At 40.4% G+C, this 15,810-nt stretch overlaps 1 protein-coding gene across 4 annotated transcripts in view; it reads left to right on the top strand.

Annotated features, from left to right (window-relative positions):
- The window catches only part of tmem63c (transmembrane protein 63C), a 192,761-nt gene extending 183,521 nt beyond the window's left edge, over positions 1-9,240 (top strand). For all 4 annotated transcript variants that reach the window (XM_039740989.1, XM_039740991.1, XM_039740988.1 and 1 more), the window contains 5 exons: positions 3,084-3,189; positions 3,889-4,056; positions 4,240-4,355; positions 4,626-4,700; positions 4,792-9,240. In XM_039740989.1, the coding sequence (XP_039596923.1) occupies positions 3,084-3,189; positions 3,889-4,056; positions 4,240-4,355; positions 4,626-4,700; positions 4,792-5,004 (678 nt within the window). In that variant the 3' untranslated portion in view covers positions 5,005-9,240. The remainder of the gene's footprint in view (positions 1-3,083; positions 3,190-3,888; positions 4,057-4,239; positions 4,356-4,625; positions 4,701-4,791) is intronic.
- The last annotated feature ends 6,570 nt before the right edge of the window (positions 9,241-15,810 follow it).

Genomic DNA, 15,810 nt, shown 5'->3' with positions numbered 1-15,810 from the left:
CCTTTTCTAGCGCTGCTATGTCCTTTTTGTAGCCTAGAGACCAAAACTGCACACAGTACTCAAGGTGAGGCCTCACCAGTGCATTATAAAGGCTGAGCAGAACCTCCTTGGACTTGTACTCCACAGATCGTGCTATATACTGTATGTGAATTTCCCCTTGGGATTAATAAAGTATCTATCTATCTATCTATCTATCTATCTATCTATCTATCTATCTATCTATCTATCTATCTATCTCCTAACATTCTGTTAGCCTTCTTAATGGCTTCTGAACATTGTCTGGAAGTCGATTGCTTAGAGTCCACTATGACTCCTAAATCCTTCTCATAAGGTGTACTCTTGATTTTCCGACCGCCCATTGTGTATTCAAACCTAATATTTTTCCTTCCTATGTGTAATACTTTATATTTACTGACATTGAATTTCATTTGCCACAAATCTGCCCAAGCCTGTATGCTGTCCAAGTCCTTCTGTAATGATATAATGGATTCCACATTATCTGCTAATCCCCCTATCTTGGTATCATCTGCAGACTTAACTAGCTTGTTACTTATATTCCTTTATATATATTAAAAATAGAAGCACTAGCATTGACCCCTGTGGAAAACCACTCTTAACATCAGCCCGTTCTGATGAGGTTCATCGCACCATCACCCTCTGCTTCCTGTGTCTGTGCCAATTCTGCACCCATCTAAAAACATCACCCTGAACTCCCACTTCTTTGTAATTTGATGCCCAACCTCTCATGTGGCACCTTATCAAATGCTTTCTGAAAGTCCAGATAAATAATATCATAAGCTCCACTTTGATCATATTCTTTTGTTGCCTCCTCATAGAATTCCAGCATGCTAGTAAAACACGACCTCCCTCTTCTGAACCCATGCTGACACGCCCACATACCTCTCTAGGATCAGCAGCCTTTCTGGAAAATGACACACAAGAGTGTTAGTTTTGCTCATGCTCAGACTGAAGAAGGATTTTGGTGCTATAAAATGAATCATGTATTTTATGAAATTGACATAACATATCCATCTGGTTTTAAGTAGTAGATGAAGAGTCCCTGAGTCTCTTTTTCCTTACTTCTGCCATCTGTTTTATTCTTGGAATGAGCAATGCTTATCTTCATATGCACTGCCTGTTTCTTCATTGAAAAATTCACAATTCCGACTTTCACAGGAGGTCAGAGTTCATCCTGAGTTGCAACAGATGGCATTCTGACTGAATCACATATCACACCATAACACATTAGCCAAGACATTTTGATGGGGGCAGTAACGGTTCTTGTAATAGATGTTCTTTGTTAAGGTACTCCTGTCAAGTTTATGTTTTGGCCAAATGCAATTATAAATGTTACCTCAAAAAAATGATTTGTCTTGAATGACAAAGATTTATTACATCATTATCTAAGCAGAATAGTGGGTGTCAGAAGCTATCTGAGTGGAGCAGACTGTCCTCTTTTTTTCCTTTTAACATAAACTTGTGTATCAATGTCAGAGTCCTAGAGATAACAACTCTAATTTCTCCATAAGCAATATAAGAGAACATATTTTAATGGAGTGAAAAGATCACATTTTAGGTTTCCCACAACACAATTTGACCATTTTCAGCATGATGCCTCTGTGTTTGTTTGAGTCTGTCAGTGGAACTCATAACTTATGAAAAGACTAATCAATCACAATCATATTTGTCATTTTTAGTCCATCCTACAATGCTAGAATTGTATTGATTTGTGAAAAAATTCAGTTTAAAAAAACTTCAGTTTAACTCAATATAATTTACATTCTTTTAATAAGATCCTACAACAGTAATTTCTTTATAAGCAATATAAGAAAAAATATGTTGATGGAGTCAATGAGATAATAATGAAAGTATGCTTCAAATAAAAGCTGCTGAAATTTAAAAGGTGTGCACAATTCCTACAAAATATTTTTCAACTCTTTCCAATCTTTTCTAGTGGCCAATATATAGTATGTGTATATATGTATATATATATATATATATATATATATATCCATCCATCCATTTTCGAACCCGCTGAATCCGAATACAGGGTCGCAAGGGGTCTGCTGGAGCCAATCCCAGCCAACACAGGGCAGGAACCAACCCACTGCAGGACACACACCAAGCACACACTAGGGCCAATTTAGAATCGCCAATCCAACTAACCTGCATGTCTTTGGATTGTGGGAGGAAACCGGAGTGCCCGGAGGAAACCCACGCAGACACGGGGAGAACATGCAAACTCCACGCAGGGAGGACCCGGGAAGCAAATCCGGATCTCCTAACTGCGAGGCAGCAGCGCCACCGTGCCACCCTATATACAGTATATATAGTGTGAAAAAGGTTTTGCCGTTTGTGACACCATCGCCTTGTTTTGGCAGGATGGCAGAGTTTTCAAAGGAAAGTGATTGGAAATAAACACATTTGCTGTTTTTGTTTGAAAAGTTTTTATTAATTCTTCCGTATTTATCAGCTGTGAAAGAAATATTCAAATCAATGTGGAGAACTTATGATATCAGTCGTAATGTCTTCTGCACTTAACTCATTGTTATTGGAATCATTACTTATACAGTACATCTAGACCACTGACCACAGAGGTGTAGCCAAAATATGGAGAGATGTGCATAAGCCCTTGGTCTTATAGAAGTGCCCCGCACAGCTCTGAACTGGATTAAGTGGGTATGAGAATCAGTGACACTACGGTGACAAAGGAGTTACTGATTCACAGGATCATAGCACATTTGCTCATTAGATGGAGTCTTTCTGTTATCCATGTATCTGGGATTCTTATGGTGCTCCAGTCTCCTTCTACATCCCAATGAAGCATGGGAGAGTTTAAATTAGTCCAGTGTGGCAGTTTGCTGAAGTGTGCCCCATAATGGACCTGGTGTGCCATTTGGCATTGGGTTCTTCTTTGTGTCCAGGAAAATGAAATAAATTAGAATTCCGTGCCACCCTGTAATGGATAAAGCAGATCCTGAAAATGGATAGATGTATGAATGATGCTTCAACCTTGTGCTTCCAAACGTAAAACTGATTGGCTTATTTGGTTAATATTAACTGTTTGTGTTTTTCTTCACTAGAACCAAGCTTACGAGTTCCAGTTTGGTCTGGAGTACGCATGGACTATGTGCATTTTTGCTGTGAGCATGACTTATAGTATTACGTGTCCCATCATCGTCCCTTTCGGTAAGATTGTCTGTCTTCACTATGAAATGATGCATATGGGGATCTTATGGAATGGAAGCTTCTGCACCTTAGTCATTGATGTGTTTACTTGCAAGCCTGAGTAGATATAATGTACATTAGGTACTTATTTGAGTTTTGTCAGAGCAGAAAACAGGCAATAATTTTCTCTTGGTGAACTCACCACATGTTCTTAACTTTAATGGCTGGCTAGGTGTGCTACTGAGACTTCATTAAGGAGGACATGATGGGATCACTGGCTTAGAACCCAGAGGGGAAATAAGGGTATACAAAATCTGTTCTTGGTGAAGACCCTTATGCCGGTCACTGTGTCCCTATGACACTTGGGACTTTTTTTTTTAGTAGCACCTTTCAGTATAAGTGCCATCAGAAGATGCTCTACAAACCTAACAAGGATAAGTACACACAGTAAATATTGTGGGCTGAAGAAAAGCACCTCAACATCCTCTCAAAATACCACAGGATAATCAATTTTCTGTAAGGGTGAATGAAATTAACTCTTTTTTTTTCCTTGCTGGCAAATCTTGTGGCCATGAACCCTGAGTCATCGGTATACAGTAGACATTACATGCCAGTCAATCATTAGTTTTTAAAAACATCTCTAGTTGAATGAGTGAGGTGCACGCAGCTGTTGTGACTTGCTTGACCCAAAAATGTTTTGGTGTTGCTGTTTGCCTACAGGTCTCTTGTATATGATCCTTAAGCACTTGGTGGATCGATACAACATTTACTACGCTTATGTGCCAACAAAGCTAAGCCAGCGCATCCATTCAGCAGCTATTACCCAGGTGATCGTGGCACCAAGTCTCTGCATGTTCTGGCTGCTCTTCTTCTCGGTTCTGCGGTTAGGTAAACATCATTTGCTTTTTATCAGTTATTGCTGAATAAAAGAAAAAAACAGTAGCATTAGAAGTTGTTGACATTATTTTAGAGTTTGATTGTGTTAGGCAAGGTGACAAGCAGTGCAAAGATGTGTTTACATCTTGTTTCTCACTGTTTAAGACCTTACCAAACTATTTTATCATTTTCCAGGACCAGTTCGGCCCATTACTCTCTTCACATTTGTTGCGCTGGTTTTCTGTATCACGTTCTCACTATTTGGGTTTTGTCTGAGGAGATTCCAGCCCAAGAAACCAGTCAGCTACCAGGTAAATAAAACAAAAGCCTGAATTTGTTTGGAATGTTCAGTCATCAACTGCAGTGTCAAACGAAAGAGCAATGATAGAATTGCATACAAGTTATGGTCATAATTGTCAGGCTTCTTCATATTTGAATATCAAAACATGGAGCTACGTGAAGAGGAGAGAACTGGAAAATGGGCAGGACAGCTGAATGTGTGTCCTCTGCTATTGGGTATGGCAGGTTCAGGATGGAATCAGCGTGTCACTTTATTGTTCTTTGATGTTCTCCTGTTACAGATGTCAGATCAGCACACAGAAGGTATCTTTACTGATACAGAGAGGTGCAGTGTCTCTTCCACACCCAACTCTAATGTAGGTTTTAACTTTCTTTTGCATCATGGTTATTTGGCTCATGGCTAATTAACTGTTGCACTAAATGTTTTTATCCATTTTATTTCCCCAGGTGTTTGTTGCTTCAGTACTTCAAGAACCAGAGCTGGGACTGACCCCTATGGCTTCTCCAGCTCATCACAGCTATGGCACGATGGGAAACAGGACTGAAGGTTCACGACACGAAGAGGAGAATCAGCCTCAGACTTTTGAGACAGACCACAGAAGCAAACAGTACGACTATTCTACAGAGCCATTGGTTGAGAGTGAAATCGGATACCAGTAGCGATGATTGTAGACAACAGCACAGTAGGACAAAGAAATTTTCTATTCGCCCAGTGGCCTCTCCCATGAAGACAAATCTGCCAGTTGCTCTGAAAGGTCTTGGCGGAGCCTCATTTTGCATGGCACGCAGCCTGTAGCCACAGCCTTTGGAAAATTGACCCCTGCAACACGGTCAATTCAGCAAGTTAAGATATGGGCTTGAATGAGTGAGCTGGGCATCATGTTTGAAGATTTCCTGCATTCTTAGATAGCTTTCTTTTACGTTCATGGAAAGGGATTTCATTTTTTACGCTTACTCTTGTCTTGCTTCTGTCCTGAGCAACCACTTCAGAGCTGCACCGACTGAAATAGTGTCCACAGTAAAGGCCACCACTGCTTTAAAAGCGTGAGACCAGCTTCATGTGTAACACTTCCTCCACACAGGCTGTTTGTGGGAGAGCTAAAAGTATTCTGCATTGAGACGGCTAATCCACCATTTTACATCTGGATTGGCCAAAGCAACACCAATCTAAGACCTCCCCTGCACCGCACATGATAAATATGGAAGAGCCAAAAAGCATGAAATAACTTAAATGTACATCTTTGGAACAGTCAAAAAGTGAGCATGCCAAGACTGAAACAGCCAAAATATCAAAAGATATGGAAGAGCCACCAGCATGCCATTCAAGAAATACCCATATATACACATTAGCCACAATCTACATATGGAATGGCAAAGAGCAGTCTGAGACATCCTCCCACACAGTAACTCTGGAATAACTAAGCAGACACCAGCCTTCCCATACCATGTCCTGGTGGAGCTTAAAGCATACTAGCTTTACCACCCCACTGCCCTACACTCCTTTTCTAAAGCAGAGTATCCGTCTAAGAAAATTGACCCTACTCCACATCTGGGAGAGTTACAAGACACTAGAGTACCACATGCCTAGAATGCACATTTGTAGAGAACCACACACACATACAGAACCTTAATACCATGACTCTCACAAGTGCTGTTTACATTTTCAGGAAAAATGAACTGAACCTTAATGAAATGTTTGACTACTGGTCAATCAGAGTCATAATCCTCAGAAACAAATGGAAAAGGTTAAAGGAAAACTTGTTTTTGCATTTTTGACTATGTCTCTTTTTAATAATTATGCAACATGTCTAGGATTACACGCTCACACAGTGCCTCACTGATCCAGAATTCTGAGTTTAGTTCTTCGAGCTCTTTGACTTAATCCCACATCTGAAAAACATGTGAGATGCTAAAGGTTTGCTGACAGCTCTGAAATGGTGCCTGTATGAACATGTCCATGTGTTCTTCAGTTGACTTTATCCATGTAATCGAGAGAGCCAATTCAGAAAATGAGTTGTGTGTTAATGTAAGTGGCTGATGGAGACTTGCACAGAAGTATCAAGAGATATCCATCCATTTTCTGAAGCTGCCTTTTCCATTACAGAACATCTTAGGGTGCACTTAAACCCACACACATATCAGGCAAATGCAGAGTGACCTGTTAACCTAAGGGACATGTATGACATGATTTCATAATATCTGGAGAAAATTCATGCGAATGGTAATCCAGACAGCAATGGACCTCTGTCTCTTGGAGTTCAGACAACAGCTCTTGCCACCCATGGTAACCATTTCAATATGTGATGACTGCAAATTATTTGATCATGTTTTGTGGAATTAATATCAACAGAAGATCACTTTGAAATACGGAAGGAGAAGCAATTATTATCAAAGCTTTTTTTCTTGCATTTGCAAATTATTTTTCATATTCGAACTACTGCATACATTTTCTTTTGCTCCTATGTATTGATGCTCTGGTCTTACATTACCATGAGGCCTGAGAATCATATGGACATAAGGAACAATTCTCCGTTTTGTTGGACACTGCACTCAACATGAACAGGCCTGTGATTTAATTTTCAAAACGATAATGAAAAATTCATAAACTCCTCCTTTTCTGGAATTTAGTTCCAAATGCCATCTTAATCTGTTTCATATTTGGTAGATTTAGAAATGCTGCCATGTTTTTTTCTTGAAAGAAGTTCTAGAGAGTGACCTTATGAACATTCGTGACCTTCTGCCTCAGTTACTCAAGTGAATGCCAAGGATGAAAGCAGTTGTGGTGCCTTGCTCCTCTGTGTTCCCCCAGCCCAAACCATAGGGGATCCTGAGACTTTCTGCTCTTTGTAACTTTTCTTTTATCTGTGCTTATGTGGCAACTGAAAGGCTGAATGTCTGACTCTATCATACACTGTCATCTCCTTTGTGGAGATGGGCCCATCCCAGATCTCTTTCCATGCATAAATCTTATCCATACACCACTCCATGATGTGCTGGTTGTTTGTACCTGCACAGATTTTTTTGATAGTGAGGCATTGATCTTTCCAAACCTAACCCTGCACTCCACCAGGTTTTGAAAAAGCAGATTGTGCTAAATGTCCACACACCCCAGAAGAAAAAAATTAGCAGAAAGTCACATGGGACTTTCTGAGTTATGGCTGTCCATTTTTAGATGCAGTTTACCTATAACAGCCATTGGAGATGATGGGTTATATGTGAGAATATCCCAGAGCTATCTAGCTTGGTTCTTTGCACGTCAGCTCCCTTTATGTCACCTAGTAGTGTTTATCTAGCACCTTATTATTGAGAATAATGGGGATCTGTCTATCTATCTATCTATCTATCTATCTATCTATCTATCTATCTATCTATCTATCTATCTATCTACCTACCTACCTACCTACCTACCTACCTACCTAACCTACCCACCTACCTACCTACCTAACCTACCCACCTACCTACCCACCTAACCTACCCACCCAGAGCTGGTGCTGGTGTTCCAACTCAACTTCCTATCATTGTTTTCACCAAGTAAATTTCCTGAGGGTCACAATATGGTCCATTGATCTTTGTTGAGTTGCACAAGACACTTTTTTCTGGTTTTGCAAAGCACCATGTTGACCAGCCCCAAAAAGTCCAATCGAGCAGTATTTTAAGTCAAACCTGTGAGCCTCTCCAGTTTCTTGACTTCTTTTATGTAGGACTGTCTGATTTCTGTGCATTAGAAGAGCCAACTGTGAAGCTGTTTCCATTTGGTGTGCACTGATTGCCCACCTTTGTTGTTTTCCTTAACCTAGAATCGCTAGAGTTGCCATGACTCAACTACCAGATAATTTCACCTGGATGACTGAGAATCTTCACAGACTTAGAATTGCTAGCTTTTCCTGTTTGTATAGATCATCCTGCATCATGCATTTCCTCACATTAGTTATGCATTTACTAAACAAGTCACATACTTCCTACAAGAAAGATGTTGTTTCTTAGCATGTTAAGGGTCTGCCCACCAGCTTGACTGGCAACTCTAAACTGGCCCTGTGTGCCTGAGCTCGAGCATTTAAAGAATTGTGCTGTGCAGTTGAATGGGGCAACAGCCAGAGCTGATTCTTGCCTTAGTGATGCCGGGAGAGGCACCATGACTAGAACTTTAAAATTGAGTAAAGCTGGTTAATAAAATGAGCTGGTGTCCTGCCCAGGGTTTGTTTCCTGCCTGGCGCCCTGTGTTGGCTGGGATTGGCTCCAGCAGACCCCTTTGACCCCGTAGTTTGGATATAGGGGGTTGGATAATGGATGGATGGATGATAAAATGATAACCAGCCCAAAAAAAGGTCCCAGTGTTTCCAAAGAGTCCAATTAAGCCAACCCATAAGATGATGATTTTATGTTTGGAGAGTCATTCTTTAGAGGTGCAAGTCGCCACTCTGTAGTTTGCTCTCTTGGTGTCTGCAGGCACATTGAAGGTGGACATTGTGTCTCTACTGGATGTACCCGGTGAAAGTGTCTTTCTGCTTGCTGCTAATAATTTCTGTTTTTTATCAGTTGAAGAAATCAGAGCACACTAAAGAGAATCTGTAAAATTGAGACATGCAAACTTCAGTTGGTTGGGCTACCATTAATAAAATTGTGAACCTAAAATCGTGGTCAAAGTGCATAGTTGGTAAACTGACATTCCTAAGAATTCTTTTTATTGACAATCTTACTTTTATTGTTTTAAGTAAAAAGCAGACAGTATTCTGTCCACCTTTTGTTTGGAATATTATCAATTGACAGGTGCATAGTGAGACATTGCAAAGGGAAAGCATCCTTGCAAGCCTAAAGCAATGCAGAATAATAATAATTCATTTTATTTATTCATAGACGCCTTTCTAAACACTCAAGGACACTGAACAATATATAAAACAAACATTATTGACAAAACTAAAATACAAAATTTTAACTCATTTTAACTTAGCAATTGTAGTCAAAGAGAAAAAGCAGTCTTAAACAAATGAGTTTTAAGTTTACATTTGAAAAGTGAGAATGATTCAATATTTCTAAGCTCAGATGGGGAGCAGAGCAACTGACTTCAACAACAAAAGCAATTCATTCATTTTAAAAGAAACAAAACAGAAGAAGCTAACTTGAACTGAACCCACTAAAGATCCTCACAACGCAGGTCTGCAGCTGGTGTTTGTAGTACTGCTTTTGATATTCTGTGATTATTTGCACCCTAAATGGCACTACATTGAGCAACAATTGAAAAAGGTGGACTACCTAGTGGCTTTTTTGGGACCAAAGTTGGTGGGTTGCCATTTCTGACCCTTAGGAAACTTACTTTTATTACATAAATTCATCTTTAAAGAAATCTGCTTTTACTATAGCTGGTGAAACATTAAGATATAAAAAGATCATTTTAGGAAAATTGGTTAGAAGTGAGGAAGGAAGGAAGGATGTTTCCTGGAACAATAAATGGTCTCGGACAGATGCAAGATTCTTCTTGTGTGAAGTACCTCTAACTTACTGTCATTTTTGTCAAGACTTGTAAGTCTTGTCATGTCGTTTTCATTTTATTTAGCTAGTGTATGTTTTTGTTTTTCATGGGCATGTAATTTTTATGTTTGTGGGAAGTTATTCTTTGGACTGAAGCTGGTGTTCTGTTTTGCTCCCCCTCCAAGAGAAATGTCAAAGGTATATGTGCTTAAAGCAAAAAAAAAAAAAACTAATTGAGGCAATGTTCTGCTGCCACATTTAATAAAATTAATTTTGAAAGATAACTTCTGGTCTAATGGAGAGATTGTGGACTCTGAAGATACATCTTATATATTTACGACATCACTTTCAGCACCAAACGGTTAATGCATCTGTTACACCAAAATGTCTTCATTTGTTCCAGTATTATTCTCACCTCTTAGCCCAAATGCCTGATGTGTTCATGAATTCCCATTTTAGGTGCCCAGGCTCCACTGATGCCACTGCTGTTGTGTCAAAATGGATTTACATTGGTAATTTGGTTGTGCTTTGAAGTGTTGCTACCAAAAATTCTTGATATCTCATGTGCTTGGAAACGATTTTGTGTCTTCATCCTGCCAGCATATCTGTTCTGTGTTATCCATCCTGGCCTGAGGGAATACAGAAATGGAATGGTGTAGACTTCAGGGTTGTTTTTTTTGTGAATTCTCTCATTCTGCGTCCTGTCAAAGTCAGGATGGCTTCCCAAACAGCCATCACAGTGAAATACTGTAACACAGACATTTTAGGGCCAGCTTGAAGGAGCCACGGTCTCCATGTGTAAGGTCTTGGGAAGAAAGAGAAAATGTTCAAAGACAAAGGTGGAAACATAAGACCAGGAGAAGAGAGAAGGATTAAAACTGGCTAACGTCAGAATACCAAGAAGCACTCAAAATACCAATTATCAAAAGCCAAACAAAATATCAGTAAAAAGTCCAGAGTTTGAAAACCAAAAGAAATGGCTAAGTATAAAGTTTGTTTTTTGAAATTTTAAATGCCAAAACTAGGACATGACACCATCTTTAATACTACATCATGTGAGATAACATCATGTGAAGTCAAATAAGATGTGAAGTGAAGCAAGTCACTTGCCTGGCAATGGGCACCTCTATTCTGCATATAGCAATGGCGCCCAGGAAACAAACAAGTACAAACTGGTGACAGTTGGCATAACCATAGTAACATTAAAAACTATCAACGCATGGAGAAACAAGCGCTGCACATGTATTAACTGAACAGCAAATGCTGAACAAGTAAACGGCCCACATTACCTAAGACTGTGGAAGAAGTACTAGGAGTGCCAATGTGGCCCCAGGTGATACGACACCACCATGTGTCCATGAGTCACCTCTCCTCCCAGTTTACACAGCAGGGCATTGGATTCCATATGTTGCATGAGGTGATTTTGGTCAGTTGATGATTAGAGTTTTAAGCGTCCCATTTTGTTCTGCAGAGATGTACTTTAGAGTTTTATTTGTGGTCAGGAATGTTAAACAGTTTAACTTTACCATGTATTACTGTCAAGAAATCTTTTCAGTGCCCCATCCCCTTCACAAATAGAGGCTGGCCAAGAATTCTGGGCCTCTTGGTCACAAAGCACCAGCTTACCTAATAGAACTAATGGCAACTGTAAAGGTGCCCATTAGGCAGAGGTTTATCAGAACATTTGGTGGCATTGGTCTCCCAGCCCCCATTTGCTTATTACTTCAAAGTTACGCTATGGTTTGCACACAGTACTTTTATCCCCCACCTGCTCAACCCTACAGGCGCTCCCTCAGCCTCGTCCTTTCTCAGTACAGACAGCGACAGTTGCCTCTGACTCCCAATGTACCATTAAAGATCTTATGATTTTGGTTCATTGTAATTTGATGACCTTTTTCAGATTCATATTAGGCTGTAAAAGATGTTGATTCCAGTTCTGTTAACGTTTTTTTCTTTTTGGAATATACACATATTTAATTTGGTAGAATTATTTTTGCATCTTTTTCAATGTCATTTTGTTTATTGTGGCCCACCCTCATATTTTGGAGTGGTCGCGACCTCATTGCTTATGGTATAGTCCAGAAATGTGCAGCTTGTGACATTACGTTATCAAGATTATCTCATGATCTTCCTGAATCGCATGTGTTTATAGAGAAAAACAGTGTGGGTTTTGACAAGTGTCTACTTTGACATCTCAGTTAAGAATTCTTGCCTGTTTTCTGGTGAACGTCTTATCTTCTGCTCCTTACCAAAATAATTCGTGCCTTTCTCTCAGCCTGGCAGATTCAGAACCTGATCCCCTGTGACTCCTTGAATTCCATACTCTTTCACTTTTTAAATTCAAGTCTCCTCTAGTTTAGACGTTGAAGTTTAGTGTCCCTGAATGGCCCCTCCTGAGTATCACTTCTAACTTCCAACATGTTGACCCTGCAAGTAGTATTCCACAATGTGGGTGACATTGTGTTGGCTCCTGTGTGCCCCTAAACTACTACCCCTGTGTCAAATGTACTCCTTCTAGTTCAGATGTTGGCTCTCATTGAGTCCCTCAAGTCTACCATATCCCATTGCAGACTTTCATTCCCATCTCTTCTCAGTTCAGAAGACTCCTAATGTGTCACTGAGCTGCTCAGCCCAGATATCAGATGTGTCTTCTACATCCTCCACTCTCTAATTTAGACACTGGTTCACACTGCGGTCCTTGGGTTCATCAAGGTCCAGTTCAGATACTGACTCCCAGTGAATCCTTGAATTCCATGCACTCTCACAGATGTTGACATCCCCAAGTCGCCTCAACTGGATATGATTACTAACTTCCAACATGCTGTCTCTGTCCAGGAATTAGTGTTAGAGCTAATCATAAACCATTACATGACATTACAAACAAGTGCTTTCATTCTACCTGGTAATAGAAAGTGACTCACCCCCACTCTGTGGATGGAACACCTTCTAATCTGCAAGTGGCATGATGCTATATGGTCCTACGCTACCCTGGACTACTATACCTATTCCTGATGTACTTCTCGCTCCTGTTGCGAGCCCTTCAAGTCCCTCATATCCCATTGCATACATTTATTCCCATCACCTCCCAGTTCAGGTGCCGTCTCCCAAGGTGTTCCTGAGCTGCACATCCAGATCTCAGAATTGTCTCCTATTGTATCCCTACGGCTTTCATCCCTTAATTCAGACCCTTCAGCACCATTGTCTCCTATTTTAGTATCTCACAGTCATCACAGCTGAACTCCTCTGAGTTTTTCCACCAAAGATAAAATGAATGTTACATTTATTTGTAGGGAAAAGACTCAGACTGTATACTGAATCAAATTTTTATAGCTGGTATTAAAAATATAGGTTTACAGAGAAATTTATATAGATCCACACGATGCAGGATTTGCTCATTTACTTTATTTTCAACATCAAATAAACGTCCCTGTTGTACATGTGACTTGCATCTATTCAGGCACTGGTAAAGCCCGTCCCTGTTTCTCTTTTGTGATCCTCCAAATACATGAAATTTACCACATTCCCAGAAAATAAAAACTGTAGGAATCAATTAGCTTTAACTAATTGGAATGGCAGGCGCCCATCTGTTTAACACATCCTGCTCACAAATAAAACACAAGTGCAGCCCTGCAACCATCTGGGTATTTTTATGGTGTTTTTTTAAGTAATTACATAGAAAATACAGCAATAAAAAGAATCGACTGCACCTATAAAACATGATTATCTCTCTGTGGGAATGGTCAATGTCTGCTGACCTATTCAAAAGGAAGACAACTTTGCATTTGCACATGAGTCAGATTACAGAACGCAGCGAGGCAGTCAGTGCAGGTCATGCTGGGAGAGGGAAGCACATCTGCAAAGCTTCAGACTTGTGGTGCTGATGTCATTTTTTTCTTTTTTTTTTGTCCTCAAAGCAGGTGGAGTTTTATTTTAAATCCTTTACAATTGTCCTCATGTTGCCTTGGCAGTGCAATTGTATCTTCTCTTGCTCTGCTTTCAAAGAGTGCTTATAAAGTGGCATTTGCAGCCTGCTGGCATCACCCGCACCAGACTTTCAGAAGAAACTCACGCGACAAGCTGAGGGTCATGGGTGTGGAGAGTTGTCTGTGAGTTTCATATTGTTAAGGAAGAAAGAAAGCAAACCTCCTATTAGTCCAGGTGTTGTTTGTGTTTGCTGATGCGGGATACTTGGTGCAGGACTTTATTGCAGTAGTGATGGAGATTGGGCTGAGCTACTGATTCAGATGGTGCCAAACATGCCAACTGAGGGAGAGGGTTTTGTCATGTTATTAGATCACCTGTGACGTACAAGGAACAGAAAAGGATCAACTAACCTCTTAGGTTCATATTTTATTGAGGGATAGAAAGAAATGTCAAAACCAGCTCTTTAGATGTTTACCCATAACCTCTTATGTGTCTCACTGTCCTTATTGTACCCCATGTATTCAGCCCGTAGGGACATCTGATGGCCGGCTGCTCACTGACTAGGACTCTCTTTTATTTTCACTTTACCATCAGTAGAGGGCTTCACAAAGTGTATTTTGTTTTCTTAAGACACTGCAGCTGTTCAAGGAACGATTGATCAGCACTCGGCAGCACTACTAATCAACAATCAGACGAGACGTTGAGAGTAAGCTCTTACTTAAAAATTATGAGACTGTATCAGACTATAAAGGCGAGTTGATCATCATGTGGTAACCACAATGGATAGGAGCTGACAGGAAATACAACACATTTACAATGGCTTACAAGTAGTTTGAACATGCGCAGTGCAGTACTCTGCCATTAGTCTAGTTGAGGCCAAGATCAAACGAACATGGACGCTCCGCTGCGTGATTACACCACTGTTAAAACAACACACCATAGTGATATGTCTTTAGGCAGAGGGAGTGAAACCTGCAGTTAACACAGAAATCAAGCCAATCAGACAGCAACTGCCATGAATTACCATTAATTACCAATCTTTTTAGTTAGCCAATAAAAGGTGTCATTTTGCTTGGCTTTTCTCTACATTCATAATGGCTAACATGGTACAACACCCTAGTACTGCATTAATTACCATTAATCAATAACATCTTGCCTGAAGAAGGGGCCTGAGTTGCCTTGAAAGCTCGCATATTGTAATCTTTTTTAGTTAGTCAATAAAAGGTGTCATTTTGCTTGACTTCTCACTACATTCATAATGGCTAACATGGTACAACTCCCTAGTACCAAGGACTGGGAGAAATCGTGGGTGTAGTGAGAAGTGGGTGTGAGGACCTGGCACTCCAGAGCCATGTTTGTTTGGTCTCACGCTTCACACACTGCAACTGTTTGGCACTTTCTCTGATTTTAAGAGTGATGCTCTTCTACATGCTGAAAACGGTTTAGGTCTGACGTGATAAAATTAGACCATTTCTTCACCGTATGCTGGACTTTGGAGCTTTGTGTAATTCAAGACCTGAAAAGGGTATATGGTTGAGTTTTGTCAAATACTAATGGCTAAAATTCGACGTTCCACCATACACGCACAAACATATGCATCACATATTTAACTGTTCTCTGGGGCCGCTCAGCCATGGGGAAAACACTCTTTCAAACAGCTTTAAAACAGAAAAGAAACACACTGCCTAGTGGCTTTAAGTTTGTCAAGTCGGGACCAGCCGAGTGCTTCACCAACTAACGCACTCACCACAAGATGTTTTGGGGCTTTAAAGCCAGCTGTCTCACCTGCTGTTCTGTCCCCTCTCTGTCCTGTCCACACCGCTCCAGCATCTCTGCTGCTGAACAATCAAGAAGAAGAGACGCCTTTGAGTGGAGATGGAGCTAGACGGACAGCTTAGGAAGATGCTCAGTTTGTTCTGGGTTTGAGTACTGAATAAAAGCCCCAGTGCTGGTCTGCCAAGTGCCAGAATAAAGGTCTCCTTGCCCAGTTCTCTCCTGTCTGTCTTTTGAGTGACTCAGAAGTCCAACTATATGCAAGTTTGACTGCCACTCTTGGTTTTATTGATGGGATGATCT

Source organism: Polypterus senegalus, chromosome 18, assembly GCF_016835505.1.
Source record: "Polypterus senegalus isolate Bchr_013 chromosome 18, ASM1683550v1, whole genome shotgun sequence".
NCBI classification, from domain to species: domain Eukaryota; kingdom Metazoa; phylum Chordata; class Cladistia; order Polypteriformes; family Polypteridae; genus Polypterus; species Polypterus senegalus.
Note: the sequence above shows the minus strand (reverse complement) of the source record. Positions and strands in the feature narration are given on the sequence as shown.